The sequence below is a fragment of the Brachypodium distachyon genome, chromosome 2 (assembly GCF_000005505.3).
Source record: "Brachypodium distachyon strain Bd21 chromosome 2, Brachypodium_distachyon_v3.0, whole genome shotgun sequence".
Classification (NCBI taxonomy): Eukaryota; Viridiplantae; Streptophyta; class Magnoliopsida; order Poales; family Poaceae; genus Brachypodium; species Brachypodium distachyon.
In genome coordinates this window covers 52,402,228-52,418,574 of record NC_016132.3, presented here as the reverse complement: position 1 = coordinate 52,418,574, position 16,347 = coordinate 52,402,228, and the positions used below count along the sequence as shown (strand labels likewise).

Below are 16,347 nucleotides of genomic sequence, written 5' to 3'. Positions count from 1 at the left end.
CTCGATCGAGATTCTGGGTTTGCTGGGTCTGCCTCCGTACGACAATGGAAGTACTGTAGGAGTTTGATCAGTTTGTGAACTGTCGACCCGAGTAGCTATGGGACGTCTTGATGAAGCAAACCATATTTATAGAGGCGGACACTGTACTAAGTACTAAGCATTGTCCTTGACACGGCTTATCATTCAAGCGCTTTTTATTCACAAGTGACGAAATAGTAAATGTATCTAGAGTTCTAGACACTTTTTGGTATAAATACATTCGTATTTGGGCAAATTTGAGTCATTTCATATGGGACGGAAGGAGTATATTGAGCGCAGTGTCAACGGTGGGGGCATTTCTTCATTGTGGTCCTACGCATGCAGCTTACAATGTTACGGGGATCCATTGATAGATTTTCTTAGTCCTTAAGGTATCTGTTGACCGGTGCCGTGCGTCTCCTTTGATATGCAGAATTGCAGATGAGAAGAAGAAAAATTCTTAGATAGTAGGTTGACCGGTGTTGTTTTCTCTACTCTACTGAATCCATCTCTTGTACAGATGGACATTGTCGAAATGAATAACTGAACCTGGGGTGTTTCATAGGGCCGGCTAGAAGAAAGAACTACGCAGGCTTAACTAAGAGAAACGATTAGACAGCAATATGTAACCTTGTCTGCTGTGTACTCTTGCTTTTATTATGTTATCACAGTACGCAATTCACCTTCTGTTTCCCTCAAAAACGAAAAGAAAACTATCAGGCCCCGCTTCGATCTGGACGTCAATATATACTTCATCTGATATGACAAAATAGGAAATGGTAATGAGGTGTTCCAAGCCTGCAATCAATATGCATACACCGTGGAACAGACGCGTGCATTGATTTCTAGGATCACTCCCGGAAGAGATGTTGGAGTGGACTGCACATACAGATCGGCAAAATGTGCAACACATGTAACAGGTCAAGAGGAGACTGGGCATGCAGATTACCATTTCGATCCAACAGGGTACCTATGCGTATTGTTTGTGCTATCCTTTTTCCAAGTACCCAAGCAGTATGTAAGAGCTCGAAATATTATCGACACAGATTTTTTTTTCTAGCAAAGTGATAGCACGAAAACAAGTACAGTACTAGTATTGGCCATCTAAATGGAGCATCATGTGTTAATCAAAGGATCGAGGTGACCTTGATATACGAGATCCAGAGTTGAACACCAAGTAGTGCTTATTATGAAGCAGAGTGATGTTCTGCGGACTGCGTTAGTGGTGGCTTGTTAACTTAAACCTAACGAGACAGGTAGCTGAGCCTTTTATCTTAGAACAAGTGTACGTACGTCTGGGGTAAGCCCTTAACACAGGTGGATGATAAACCGGGGGGTTCCTACGTATACTTCTTGGTCGGTCAACACCTGCTTGATGCCAATGAGCAATCTTAGAAGAAGAAAAAAAACAGGAGCCGGACAGCAGTCAACAAGTCAACTTCAGCGGAAATCTTAGCCCTTTGACTGCAATTACACAAAACATCTTCCTCTGCTCAAATTAATGAGCAAGTAAACATCGATCTGTACGTACTTCTCGCACAAAGAATATGTATTAACCACGTACTTAACTTCAGGTCAAATAATCGGCAGTGTCTTATACGGTCGCTCATCATTAATGCTGCACACACATTAACTGTCAATAGTGATCATCGCCAGCATTGCCACTGTCAGGGAGATACACATGGTCGCCGAACTGCACATGGTCATTCAGCCCGTATCTCAACGAGTCCCACGTCGAGAACCTGTCGCCCCCATCCGTCGTCGTCGTCGACGGCGCCGGCAACCCCGCCTCGGTCGAGAATAACGACGACGACGTGGACGACGATGCTGCCGGCGGCAACTCGGCCGAAAGGAAGGCAGGATGATGCTCGTGATGATGGCTGGGACTGCTACTCGAATCGAAGCTCAGCATCATGGACGGCCACGCGGGGGCCGGGAGACTCTGGTAGTGCCGTTGACGTTCCTGCTCCATCATCATCGCCCGGTGCGTGTCTCCGTGGCTGTGGCTGTGGGCGGCGCCGGTGGAGTCGAACCTGACGAAGAGGGAAGAATCACCGGAAGCGGGAGGCGGCGGCAGCTGGGCGACGACGTCAGGGGTCGGGACGGGCGCGGTGTTGCACGAGTGCTCGTACGTGTAGGTGACCTTGAACAGCGGTGGGTCGTCGCAGTTCTCCTGCTGCACCAGCTTCGAGGCCAGGCATCGCTTGTCCTCGCGGTACGAGCATCTGTAGTATAGCCTGCATATGCATTAATTGCCATTTACATGCATGTAAGTACTTAATTAGTTGACCTTAAAAATCACACAGGTGCGTAAGCTAGAAAAACATTTGATGAATCGAATTGCACTAGCTTGGGTTAGATTTGTCAACGAAGCATGTAAAACCATCGCACACTAACAATAGCATGGCGCACATATATCCATCATATTTCAAAAAAGTTGGATATATACCCCAAATATGGGAAAACGAGGTGGATCATTGCCACTAGTAGGTGTCAAATTTACTTTCGGCGCATCATCCATAAACTACCTCACACACCAACCATAAACTAGCTAGCCCTCAACAAACTTGCAGTTTCTTCAAACTAGTGGATGGCCTGACTTGTTCCATATATCCAATTTCCATGGATGACTTTTGACGGTCTATAGTAAGTCAACGTACAATTCTTTTTCTTTTGACATCGCTAATTAATAGTCGACTGGTAAATTACCTGGGGAAGGCAGAGTCCTTGATGTTTTTCTGGCCGTACTTCCTCCACAAGTGACCGTCAAAATGAGGTGTGAACGTATGTTTGACCCATGAAGGTCTGTCCTTCCTGCATCAAAATCCCAGATCGATGTAATTCAAAATTAACAAAACGAGTTGAATCTAGGATTCATGATGCATGGTAATTTTATAAACACTCCTAAAGAAAGGCATGCTTGGTATATCCTATAACAAATTAAGAAACTGAAGAATTTTCCTCAAAAAAAAACTGAAGAATTGAAAATACGCAAATAAAAATGTAAATGTATATAGGCCCATACGAAAACTGGCCTTTCTATGTTTTAGGCTTTGACCAATATTTTATCTTGTAACATATTTATAATACCTCCATAATTAATATCCAACATAGTTATAGTAGTCCCGTAATACTTAATTATTGGAGAGAGACAAATCTACATGTAGTTTCCGTTCAAATATTTGAAACGATATTGGTGGTCAAAGTGTTCAGAGTGTCCGCAGCATCACTTTTCTGGGAACTAAAGGGGGTATATGTTGGGTCAAACACTTGTGTTGTTGGTATATCTTGGTAATTACTCTTTGGACCTACATGTGCTTGTGTTGTTGGCAATTCTTGGTATATCTTGTTTTTTTAGGGAACTTGGTATATCTTGTTAATTACTTCTTGGGCCTACATATAGGCGGTCAACAGGAAAAGCCATCAACTGCGGGATGGTAATAATTAAAATTTGATCAAGGTTATAGAGAAATATACCGACATTTACAACTCTTAGTCAGTCTATTAAAGTATCTTCATAGTATATAAACTTTTTGATAGTGCAGATCGATGTTAGTAATTTTTCATAACCTTGGTCAAAATTCTAAAAGTTAATTTGACTTAGGACAAAACTAAGCATCTTCTAATTTGAAACGCATCGGGGGTATATATCTTTGATCCGTGTAAGCTAGCTATATACACAAGGGCTTTCATTAAATCTCCGCATATAGAAACATTTGCCCCCAGTGGAGTTACAAGAAAGTCGGGGGTCGACAAAAGCCACTCAACCAGTTCACCAATATTGAAGGCCAATATAAATTAAATAATTCATAATCTTCTCTCGTTTAAAAAATGCAAGCGGTTAATTAATAACTCATACTAACTAACTGGCGCTGAAAAGAATCGTCCTTTAAAAATGTCCAACATAAGAAGACTGCATGAATGATGAGGAATGTAGAAAAACAAAACTAAGATCGCATCAAGGTTTGTTGAACACTTTTACTCGGTCAGTTTCGTTCAAAGTAAACCACCACTGGTACTAGTTGGCGAGAGATTTAATAGTATGATCAAGAACAACTCATATATATACTGCACACTATGCGTATATATGCTCAAATTATTTCTGTGGAGGGAGTGGTCGAGACTTTTCTGTTTCTGTTATACCTTTTGGAAAAGAAAGCATATATGCTTGAGTCATAAAATACAGTTCAGGACGGTGCTGCAATATCACAAAGGAAACCACGTGTAGTCTTCTTTTTCTTTCTTATGAACATGCAGACAATGTGCATAAAGCACTTCAGTTTAATTAGTACTAGTAGTATACTCTAGGGTTCACGTACAGGAGAATGGAGACCTCTACTATGGTCAAGATATATGAGGATAGGCAAAGAAAAGGGAAGGAATTATGACATCGGGTTCCAAAGTCTCCAAAGGAAATGGCATTCATTGAAAGAAGTAGAATATTCATCTTTTCGCAGAACTATATATATAGGGAAAATTTCCAGAAATGTCAAGCATACATGATTAGTACAACCAAGGCAGCACGTTCTCACAATTTATCTGGTTTTCTTAGTGTAGTAGTGCAGGATATATGTCCATCCAAATCCTGAGCAGAGTTAATTATATGTCATGCATTTCAGCTTTCATCTGATCCCATGAAATATAGCTCTACTCGAAAAAAATAGGACTAACGGAGGAAGAACTAAAGAAAGAGTTGTAAGATTCCATTAAATTGAGTTTTCGGTATGTTTCTCTAGCTAGTGTCGCAGGTTATGCAGACGAGCTATCGCTCTCAAAAATCAGTAGACAATTAACTCAAGTTGTATTATAGGACGGTGACATCTTAAATATTCCAATTCCAGCTAGAGCTAGCCTATTACCGCCGATTTCTGACCATGTTAATATTTCCTCTATCTTAATTAATCTGTCCAAATCTTGCCCATTATGGCATAAGCCGAGGAAGCCAGAGAGAACAGAAAAGCATCTATATGTAGTTAGTCTACAGAATTGACAGATTCACTACACAAACAAGAGAAAGTTCACGCCACGCAGTCATAATAAGCTAGAATGCAAACCGACAAGCAGTTTCAGGATCTGCTTCAGAACGAACTCGGCAAGGGGAGACAGGATGAGTATATATTAGCTAGCTAGAGGAAGAGCAAGTTAATTGTTTCCATACCTTCTCTTCCGGTTGTCGCGCGGTGAGGAGTCCGGCGGGGAGAGGCCAAAGATGGCTCCAGGAGGGCTATAGGATGCGGAGGCAGATCCCATGGCCTCCTGCGCGCGGGGATCCTCGAAGTCAATGGACTCCCTCTTGGGGCGGGGCGACGCCATTGGATCTTAATTTGCACTGAGACGATGAGTCGATGAGATAATAACAAGTCGGGGCTTGGCGAGAAGCGGCAGCGGGTATGTGGGAAATGGAGAAGGAGATGGGGTAGCCACCTATGTCGCTTTCATGCAAGCTGCTGCTCGCCGGAGGAGGACTTGAATTTTTAGGAGCTCAATGGCTGGCGTGCAGTACAGACTACAGACCCTATCAATAGTACTTTATGGTTTCGTTTTGTTTCAAGTCGAGAAGCGCTGCAGGGTCTTTTGATATGTTTATTGTTTCCACATATTAGATTCGAGCGGATGAATCTGCCGCTAATCAGAGATTGGAATCCCCACTTTCTTTTCAATCATAAAATTTTCCAGTATGGATACAGATATATACTACATTTTTTTTTCTGTCATTAGTATCATTTCCGGTGGAACTGTTTTCTTTAGTACTATGATTGTGCTTTCTTGGCATTGACGATCGAGCAATCGATCCTACGTAGGTGGCCGGGGTGGGATGCGTGCGTGTTTGTTTACAGGCAAATTGCAACAAAATAAAGGGTACACACAAACAATTGGATTAGATGTAATACCAGTTGGGATTACAATAGTGAGGCAATTAGTTGTTAATCAGTGCCCTGGAGGCTACCAATCCCGAGCCACCCCCACGTTTCGCTGCAGTTGGGAACACTTTGCTGCAAATTGCTGCAAGGCCAGCCATTTTATCAAAGATAATTTGCTGATAAGATCTGAAATGATCGGATGATCTAATCTGATATGAGCAGGGGCTTCATATGTCTTCTCTCTTTGTAGGGTGTAACAGTAGATTTATAGTTTTGAATGGATCCTGACAGTGACTAAACGGTAAATTCAGTCTTTGTCCCTGCTGATTTTTTGTTAGTCTTCTTTATTTCCTTTTTATATATGGGGATTCCTTTAGGACTTTGCACCATTAATTTTCTTGAATCATGATTGATGTACACGTACTTGTTAATGTATGATTCGTAGTACTACTTGATAATAACATTTAACATCAAAAACGGAATCGTCGTAGTTAAATATTGGTTGTTCCAAAGTTTATCTGACCAAACATAACCAGTGAACGGATGTCCTTTAATTTGCTCCCAAGAAACAACAGCAAGCAGAAGTGAAAATTCATGATCAAGGGAATGGACGCAAGGATTAACTTACCTGACGAAGGAAGTAATATTGGTGCAATTAACGAAGAAGAGTTACCTTGAGCCTTGAGGCAGTTCCCTGAGACCAGCCCCCAAATTGTCAACAAACAAGCGTGCGACTGCGTTAATTAATGCCCTAATTTGAGGAACGAAAGAGCGCCGTGACGCCAGATTTGATTTGCTCTTCAGAGGCATGGATCTGCAAGGCCATCGAAAACTGCCGGCGTTGTATTCGGTATTCCCTCTCTGGGTCTTATCAAATTAAATATCAATCACAAGGAGTCAAGGACGTGGAGGGCTGGACTTCGGATCAAGGATTTAGGGGTTTACCAATTAATTACCACGGCCAGGGGCAGGGGGTGCTCGATTTTTTTAGATGATCCAGGGGGTGCTCGATTGATCGGCATGGTGCATTGGTGCGTAATGCATGATTTGGATCTGACGACATCTCCAATGGTGAGCTCCCATTTGTACTCTCCATTTGTGGTTATCTGACATGTGAGATCCACCTATAAGGAAACATGTGAAACCGTCAAACCATCCGGTTTCGGGTTACTTGAGACAAATTGTCTCAAAATGTGTGGTTCTACGAATAGTTTTTCGATAAGTGTGGTTCAGCGATACAGCTGATCCAAAAATTATGGTTTTCTGAAATTTACTCATATCTCTAGATGATTGATCTCACCTGCTTAATTACCATTTTCACGTGCCAACACCTGATGAAACGCTGGACAAACTAAGCTGCCAGGCTGACACCACTTGTTACGGAGGAGAGAACCTGAGATGTGGCCAGAGGTTGGAGACGTTATGAAGAGGACACCACCTAGTACTTATTAGATCCAGACGTCTACTCTAAATCTCGTTTCTACCTTGGCTTATCGACTCGGGGTTGCAACGATAAAATACTACGAGTGCAAGTGGCAAGCTAAACAAGTCGAGGTGTCCATGTCCACAAAGATTAGTTAAAGCTCTTTCTCTCAGTATCCGCACGTGGTTTCGGGAGCAGGGCCATGTAAATGCGATTAGCAAGTGGGCACCAACCATAAACAAATTATGTTGCCCTTTACCCGCTAAAGAAAGATTCAGTTTGTAATGGAAGGATCGAGGAAGGTGTTATAAAAAAGTATATATCGAGAAAGGCTCGCTCGACCACCCAAGTCCACAAGCCGGGGTTGATCGACCGAGGCGCGGATCTAACGGCCATAGGGATTTATGTGCCCAAGGTGAAGCCCTTGATTCGCACTGGCTCAAAATAGAGAAAAAATAATCCATGGCTCAATGCACTAGTGTCTAAGTTTAATTTGGTCCGTTAAATATGGTCAAAATCTCTAAGTTTGTGAAAAGATCAACCGGTCTATCAATAATCATCAACATTAGTACAAAGAGTGCTAGACGCAATAAAATTACAAATAGGTCACTGGACCACCTAGCGACGGCAACAAGCACTGAAACGAACCGAAGTCGGCCACCGTCCTCGCCCCTGAATCACCGAAGCCGGGAAAGCTTGCCAAAGAAGAGCTTGTTAGAGTATACCGTGAATAAGTCATCATATTAAGGGATCCAGAGGACCAACGCACCAGAGCAGCAACCATCGCCAAAGAAGATGATCATAGATCGGAAGAGCCAAACCCGAACCACACCAATGAGCATGAAAACCGACTCGAGGGATTTGCCAAAAAGAAGAAAAACTGACCGATTCCCAAAGGATTCGCCAGACACGCAGCTCCACATGCCCCATCAGCACTAGGCACACCTGTTTAAGTGCCCACGTCAACGCCAACGTGGTATTTTTCTTTACTTTGCATGTAGATTTGTACTAGAGTGATAGAGGATTGCAAGTTATGATTGTCCGTTGCATGTTTTGCAGGTTGATGTACTTAATTGTACGTCTATGTCAAGTTCATGTATCCGAGGTGCATTTTTTTTTGCGAGAAAAGGAGATTTCATTGATCAAAGAAGTGTTACATCGGGTGTATCCACAACCGGATTACACCCCAACCAACAAACCGTACGTTGGCGTGACCTTGCGAAAGCCGCAAGGTCGTGACTAACACTATTCTGAGATCTATGAATTTTGATGAACTTAATCTCCCTTTGTGAGGCCACTAGGCGTTTCACCTCCTGAATCAAGCTACTATAACGAGAACGGTCCACTGCATTAGCCTGCACAATGGCCAACAACTGGGCGCTGTCCGTCTCCACCTGGATAGGTTCGTTCGATCGCTGGAGGGCGATCACTATGCCTTCCATGCAAGCAACAAGCTCTACTTCAAGGGCATCGGCACAAATAGGCAGGTATCTAACAGCGCTGAAAATTACGGCTCCCAGGTGATCTCTCAGGACCATCCTTGCCCCCGCTTGTCCAGTAGCCAACACATAACTGCCATCCGTGTTAAGCTTGACCCATGGGACATCAACAGAAGTATGGGCATCCCGATTCGGCCGAAGTGACAGAACATTGGTCAGCTGCTTGCCCTTACACAGGTCCGTCGATGGACACTGTTTGATGGCAATAAGAGAGTCCACATAGCTTTGGAGGAACCAAGACGAAGCATGGATATCAGGCGGCACCTTCCCGTGAGTGATCTCATTATGAATATACCACACACGCCATAGGAGCATAAGAACCTTGATTCGCTGGACAGGAGATGCCTTGTCAAGGAGCAGGAAAAACCAATCCGGGCTCTCACCATCAGATGGGGATACAGTGGGCAGTGGCCAAACTTCCTTCATAGCATTCCAGAGGAGGCGAGCATGTGGGCAGGTGCACAGTGCATGAAAAGCATCATCATCCTCCTGTCCGCAGAAGGTACAAGTACTGAAGTCTTCAATCTTGCGCTTCTTTTTGTTGAGCCTAGTAGCCAAGCTATTTGTGGCCACTCTCCAAGCAAAAATTCTCACCTTTTGCGGCACCGGACACTTCCAAATCAGGTCCCAACACGGGTTGGATCCATCCGGATGTGCACTAGAGGTGGCCAGCTGATCAACCTGCTCAAGGTGCAAACCTAGCTTGTAAGCACTTCTAACTGAAAAAACACCCGTCTTCTCACAGTTCCATGAAAGGAAATCGTCATCACGGTAGATTGAAGGCCAAATCTTAGAGATTGCATCCACATCAACCGGCAAAAACCACCGCTGCAACTCTTCCATCTTCCAAGCACCAGTCTCAGCAATGAAATCAGACACCCACCTTGTACGACAGCGTCCCTGCAAAGTGATTGGTTTCAGCTGAAATTCCATGGGGATCCAGTTATCACACCACACACGAATTTTAGTTCCATTACCCACCCTCCAGATCATGCCGTGCTTCAACAACTCAAGCCCATAACTGATCGCTTGCCATGTCGAAGAAGCATTGCCCGTGAACACTGTGTCAGGGAGATTGCCATCCCGATAATATCGGGCCTTAAGCACTTGAGCACATAAACTATCAGGGTACTCAAGTAGTCGCCATGCCTGCCGTGCGAGCAGAGCCTGATTAAAGATATGCATATCTCTAAAACCAAAACCTCCTTTACCTTTCGGTTGAGTCATTCGATGCCAAGCCACCCAATGTGTCTTTCGCTTCCCATTCTCAATGCCCCACCAGTAATTATGTATCATCCGAGTGAGATCATCGCACACAGAAAATGGAAGTTTAAAGACACCCATAATATAGGTCGGTAGCGCTTGCGCCAGCGATTTAATCATGACTTCCTTCCCACCGGTTGATAAGTGGCTATCACCCCATTGTATCAATCTCTTCTGCAGCTTAGCTTGGAGGTTCTGAAACTTACTCTTAGTCATTCTTCCTTCAGGTGTGGGCAGCCCAAGATACTTAGACTCAAAATCCTCCTGTACAACTTGCAAGGTTGCACGAACAGCAGCTTGCATGGTTTGTGGACAAGACTCACCAAAGAAGATAGAACACTTGCTAGGGTTGATGAGTTGTCCTGTAGCCCACTCATAAACATGCAAAATTTGTTGGATTTGCCTGGCCTCGTGATTGTTAGCTCTAAAGAACATGAGCGTGTCATCTGCAAACATAAGATGTGATATCCCCGGGGCTCGGCAACACACTCTGAGGGGAGATATGATGCCCAAGTGAACTCCCTGTCGAAGAAGAGTGGATAGACCGTCAGCCACAAAAAGGAACAAGAAGGGGGATAATGGGTCACCTTGCCGCAAGCCGCGAGATGGTGCAAACGAATCAAGGATGGTTCCATTAAATTTCACCGAGTATCGCACTGTGGACACACATGTCATAATCCACATCCTCCAAACGTGCGAGAAACCCATCCTCTGCATCATGCACTCCAAATATCCCCAATCCACTCTATCATAGGCTTTAGATAAATCCAGTTTATAAGCGCAGAAACTGTTCTGCTCCGATGTTGCATGCTCAATATAATGCATAAACTCAAACGCCAAGAGAGCATTATCCGTAATCATTCGCTCCAGTTTATAAGCGCAGAAAATTTTCTGCTCCGATGTTGCATGCTCAATATAATGCATACACTCAAACGCCAAGAGAGCATTATCCGTAATCATTCGCCCAGGAACGAAAGCATTCTGATTCAAGGATATCCAATCTCCCAACAGGGGCCGCAACCGGTTCACCAGACACTTTGACACTACCTTGTACAGCACGGTACACAGGCTAATTGGCCGAAAGTCCTTAAGTGTATTTGGTTGGTCAATCTTTGGTATTAAAATGATCACCGTGTCATTGACACCCGGGGGCATTATTCCTGTCTGAAAGAAGTGCTTAACACCTGCAATAACTTCCTCTTTCATCACCTGCCAATTTCGCTGGTAAAACCTCGCCGGAAAACCATCAATACCAGGAGCTTTTAATGGCCCAATTTGAAACAAAGCATCACTGATTTCCTGGTCAGTAAACTCACGGCAAAGAAGGTCATTCGACTCAGCGCATAACAATGTTTATTGATCACATTACATTTAGCTCCACAAAACATTTCAATGTACACTATCAATATACATCTGTCCTGCAAAAATTGCATATATACTCTGTTTCTTTCTAAAAGCAGAATAGATGGATATGAGTGACATCTTACAAAAAAAATAGCTCTCTCCGGGTGTATTGGGTGGGCAAAAATGTGTTATGAACCCACCCACACCTACGGTCAGCTCTTATTGTACTCCCTTAATTAGTTATTGAAGTGTGGCAAGGATATGTATTCTCTTCTCCCACCACATCTCCAAAAAAAATGGACTCCATAATTACAAACGGAAAGCTAGTCGCTCTAACATAATGCAAACTCAGATAGGGTGCGTGGATTCTATGAACCAACCCAAATCCAACGGCTCGAACCAACATGGGTCCAGTGACTCCACCATGAAGTCCAGTCCCAGGTCATCCGGTGCCGGCACCGCCACGGGAGAAACCAAAGAGCTACCGCTTCCTTCAAGGCCACTAGCTCCTCCGGCCACCGGCGGCGACAACATACACGCACCGGCACCGTAGTTCTCATGTACAGGTTCAGACTTCACAACGTCGACCTCGCAGCCTCTGATCACTGTGAGCAGGGAGGAGACGATGGCGTCTTTCTCTTGTTTTATCGCCGCGGCGTAGGCGGCAGCACGGCCGCGACGAGCCAGCTGCTGCTGCTGCGGGAGCGGCGGCGCTGGCGTCGTCTCCGGTGCTGGCTTTCTGAGAGAGGCGTCGGCGATCTGCTGGATCTGCATCGAGGAGGCCATGTAGCAGTACTGCTCCGAGGCGCCGCTGCACGTGTGGTCGTTGGTGTAGATCACCCGGAACAGGGGCGGGTCCTCGGAGTTGCTCTGCTCCACGTGCTTGCTCGCCGGACAGCCGTGATCCTGGTGGTACGTGCACCTGTAGTAGCACCTGCATGCGGAGAGGAGATTGTTGTTTAGTGCTCGCTTTTCCATGCATGCCTTAATTACGGGACACACAAAGCTTCCTCCGATCCATATTAATTATTTCAAATTTGCTCAAATATGTATGTATTTATGCTAAAAAACGTTTAAATACATGTAATATTTTGACAATTAATATGGATCGGAGGAAATACAATAGTAGTACATCAATTGACATGCATGTGGCGGCCAAAATCGTGGCACATGAGACCACCTGGCATTGTGTGCCACTTGGATTGTCAGGATTGTTAGTTAATCTTGCCGACATGCATCATTAATTAGCTCCGAAAGAAGTGGTACTTCCATGCATGCATCTCATGTAATTAGGCTTGCTTGGGAGCTGGCAAAAGAAAAAAAAGCATGCTTGGGATATCGCGATGTGAGGAGCATCTCCAGGTCCAGGTATGGGGATCGAATCACATGCAGTCATAAACACTTTTTTTTACGGGCAAGCAGGAGCACTGCATTTTTCGGATCTAGCGTATCCTACTAGTCACTATAGGTCAGAACAGATGCTTGCTGTTCAAAATCAAATTCGTTTAAAAACCTGGCACACTAGGATTGGGCCAGCAGGCCATGTTGGCCACATACCCAAAAGCCCAGACCCACCGTGGGGCAGCCAGGCAGGTGTTGATACTCTGTTTTTTCCTATAAAAAATGTTTTGATGCTGTATGTGTGGTTCTCAAAAGAAAAACGGACACCTTATATGTGTATTCAATAACATGATGTAATGAAAAACAAAAAATAATACAATTGGGGCAGCATGTACTACATGAAGCAGTAGGCATTTTTTTCCTCTTCTCCCATGCTTGTGGGCTGCCATCATTTCCCTTCGCCATCTACCTCTCTGAGGGCTCATTCGGTTTGAACAATTTTTAGAGAATTTCAGCCTTTAAGATTTTTTTTCTGCGTGTAGCGTTCGTTTCATAGGAATAATAATGTTGAATTCCTAAGAATTGTGTCCTAAATGAGCTAATTCCTAAGGATTTTAAACATTATGTGAGACCTCACTGAAAAATCCCAAGGATTGAAGTGTGCATGACATTCCAATCATATATTTTCTTATTCCCGTGATTTCAAAATCTTGTGAACCGAATAAGCCCCCAATACCTCATCACGTCGCTGCTTTTTCTTAGCTAGCTCGATCCCCTCTCTACTGCCTTTCTTCCTCCTCTTATGTCCTATCGATGTTGGTGCGTAGCGTCACGTCAGGGTGTCGTACGTATGATCAGGAATCCTCTAAGCTCAAGGTAAATATGGGTACAAATACCGGTCCGGCGCCAGTTCTTCACCATCCCTAGCGATGGTCATGGTCGCTGTCAATATCAGCTGATCGATAATGGTGAACAGTTCATGACCTAAGACTATCCGTCGAAGTTTGGTAGGTAGTTTCTTTTCAAAGATTAATTGGGTGTTAAATGAAAGAATTATGTACTTTGTGATTAGCATGGCACCTTTGTTTGTGGCTTTAAGACACGATCTACTCGAATAACATTATCTATGGGGCCAAAGACATTTAATTTACATGTCCTATATAACAACAAAAAGTTGTCCCGGATGAGAGACTACTTACAAAATTATGGTTGGTATGACGATGTGTTTTGTTTATTTATTGCAAAAACGATGGTTATGCTAGCCTACTTATGACTCATAATCTCATGTCACATAAACTTTTAAGTTGATATATTCCTCCGTCCCACAAAAATTGGCACGGTTTTAAACTAGAACTAGTTCAAATCCGTCCAATCTTTATGGGACGGAGAGAGTACATTATTTTTCATTCATCAATACTACTGAAATCCGTGTCAATCTATATGGGACGGAGGAAGTACATTATTTTTCATTCATCAATACTACTGAAATCGAACAAACTCGTAACAAACCATGACACAAATGTATTGTTCGCAGAAAGAATCGTGGCATATTATGATGCAATCGATCAATTACTAATCACAGCAACAAAAAAACTGGTTTAATCAAAAGCAAGTTGAGCTAGGGAGCTTAATAAATAGCTTATCCCAGTACATGGGCAAATAAACAACCCCCAGTGGAGTGTCACGAGAGCAGACCGCGATGATTCGCTCCGGCCGGTGCTTAATTAGAAAACTAGTTTCCTTTTTCTTTCCCGAATTGGTTCGTTGCGGTTGTTTATTCCGAATTCCCATTTAGGCATGTGGTTTCTAGGTACACGACAACATACAGGTCAGCGTCACAACCTGATGCGAGCCACAGGTGTCTACTGACTACTGAGACAGAGGAGGCAGAGCACAATCTAATAAACTGCACATGCACCTATCGATCTCCTTGCTTCGAGGCACACTTGCGACTAAACTAATAGCAACAGGGAGCTTTCTGGCTTGCCACGATTAGTTAAGCATTTAAAACCCTGAAACGATCAAACCAAAAACGTGCTGTACTTAACTAACATGGGAAAGCCTTCAAACCCGATCGATCAATCACATGCACGCACTTAACCAATACGGAAGCATCCGCTATGTTGCGTGTCAGTGGTGCTGGCTCGATATTAACGTCTTATCTCTATGTTTGGTTAGAGTTGCGTGTCATTTTTGAAGCTTTTGCAAAGACCCCAGACTTAAAGAATGTGCACGCATATGTTTGATCCTGTTGTTTTTTCAGGTGTACACTTTGTGAGCATGTATTCACTTCGGGTTTTTTTTCTAAAACTTGTTGGATTTATCGCAATGTTGTTTTTTTGAAACAAAAGATCAATTTTTTCAATCTCTTGCAGGGCTATCTTCTGTCCATCAACTAGTTGCGGCCTTGGTCAATACTGCAGCCTAGAGCATCAATTCTGTTACCAGGGAGTTTATATCCAACATGTTCTGGTTGGCGGCTTAGCAATAGGGTCTGTAATCTTTGACTTGTGTGGGTCTATATGATAGAAAGGATGATGTGTAATAATTGGGATGTGTGTGTGTGTGTGTGTGTGTGTGTGTCTGGATGCAGAGGTCGGTGAGACGTTCTCTTGTACGGAGTAATACACAGTTTTGACCACCACTTGTTAGTTTTTACTACATACTAACCTAGCTAAAGTCGGAACATATATCTAAAATTTTCAGAACAAATATAGATATTCAAAGTTAAAATGTTCGAGCATTCGTATCCAAAACAACGACAAGTTTCAGAGAGCAGCAGTGTGAATCTTGTCACGTCAGTTTTCTGAAATATATTTCTGATACTGTACAGAAATAACATCAGAGTATCTTGGGAAGGTACAATACCTATTAATTCCCTAACAGTACGACCTAAATTATAATCGGTAATAGTACAATCTATGCAGGTAACTGGATAACATGCAGCACGCACCTTGGGAATATATTGCCCCTGATCATCTTCTGGCCATATTTTCTCCACTGGAAGCCATCATGATAAGGTGCATATGTGTAGTCTGTTCTCACGCCGACGCGAGTCTTCCTACTTGAGGATGCAAAGCACCATTAAACACAATACACCAAGAGAATATATATCGCATGCATTTATAGCAAGAAAACATCCTACGGAGCAAGAACCAAACCATAAACCTGCAGCTCAATATACAAACTCCATCCCTTGATCACAATGCATTTCATTCACCGTACCTACTTATAGCTAACTTAGGGATGATCAAATTTGATGAGACCAATATATAGCAATTTCGTGCGTGTATGCATAAGCATGAACTTACTTCTTGGCGTGCTCCTGGGCACAGCCTCCAACGCTATCCTGCAACGGCCTTTTGTTGGCTCCATCGAAGCTGCCACTGCTGGAGCTGCCCCCGCTCTTAGCCATGGTGGCCCTTTTGGTGGCTCTTAGCAATCTATCGCAACCTCCGATCAGAATCGATCGGCGATGAAGGCCGGCGTAGGCGAAATAAGTTGGAGTTTCCCGGCCGGGCGATATCCAGCAGTACGTCGGCGCTGAGGGAGGCAGCAGAGCGCTTTCGGAGCCCTGAATTGTTGGAGAAGGTACGGT

The 16,347-nt window shown here is 43.8% G+C and overlaps 2 protein-coding genes across 3 annotated transcripts; both read right to left on the bottom strand.

Moving 5' to 3' along the window:
• Positions 1-1,488: 1,488 nt before the first annotated feature.
• On the bottom strand, positions 1,489-5,449 carry LOC100840602 (probable WRKY transcription factor 38). Its single transcript, XM_003564449.3, has 3 exons — positions 5,177-5,449; positions 2,728-2,832; positions 1,489-2,255 (listed from the first exon to the last, which is right to left on the bottom strand). The coding sequence occupies exons 1-3, from the start codon at positions 5,329-5,331 to the stop codon at positions 1,655-1,657; spliced, it is 861 nt and encodes a 286-aa protein (XP_003564497.1). The 5' UTR covers positions 5,332-5,449; the 3' UTR covers positions 1,489-1,654.
• A 6,034-nt stretch (positions 5,450-11,483) lies between these two features.
• Positions 11,484-16,347, bottom strand: LOC100836758 (probable WRKY transcription factor 38). Of its 2 annotated transcripts, none has more exons than XM_024459757.1 (3): positions 16,061-16,347; positions 15,703-15,813; positions 11,484-12,342 (listed from the first exon to the last, which is right to left on the bottom strand). In XM_024459757.1, the coding sequence occupies exons 1-3, from the start codon at positions 16,162-16,164 to the stop codon at positions 11,757-11,759; spliced, it is 801 nt and encodes a 266-aa protein (XP_024315525.1). In that variant the 5' UTR covers positions 16,165-16,347; the 3' UTR covers positions 11,484-11,756. The 2 variants fall into 2 exon arrangements, with proteins under 2 accessions (XP_024315525.1, XP_010233534.1); XM_010235232.3 differs by having other exon boundaries at positions 15,703-15,810.

Coding starts and splice junctions, on each gene's coding strand:
- LOC100840602 (XM_003564449.3), bottom strand. CDS start 5,331: ATGGCGTCGCCCCGCCCCAAGAGGGAGTCCATTGACTTCGAGGATCCC. Junction 2,833..5,176: donor CGCGACAACCGGAAGAGAAG/GTATGGAAACAA, acceptor ATTTTGATGCAG/GAAGGACAGACCTTCATGGG. Junction 2,256..2,727: donor AAGGACTCTGCCTTCCCCAG/GTAATTTACCAG, acceptor ATGCATATGCAG/GCTATACTACAGATGCTCGT.
- LOC100836758 (XM_024459757.1), bottom strand. CDS start 16,164: ATGGCTAAGAGCGGGGGCAGCTCCAGCAGTGGCAGCTTCGATGGAGCC. Junction 15,814..16,060: donor GCCCAGGAGCACGCCAAGAA/GTAAGTTCATGC, acceptor TGCATCCTCAAG/TAGGAAGACTCGCGTCGGCG. Junction 12,343..15,702: donor AGGGGCAATATATTCCCAAG/GTGCGTGCTGCA, acceptor CTCCGCATGCAG/GTGCTACTACAGGTGCACGT.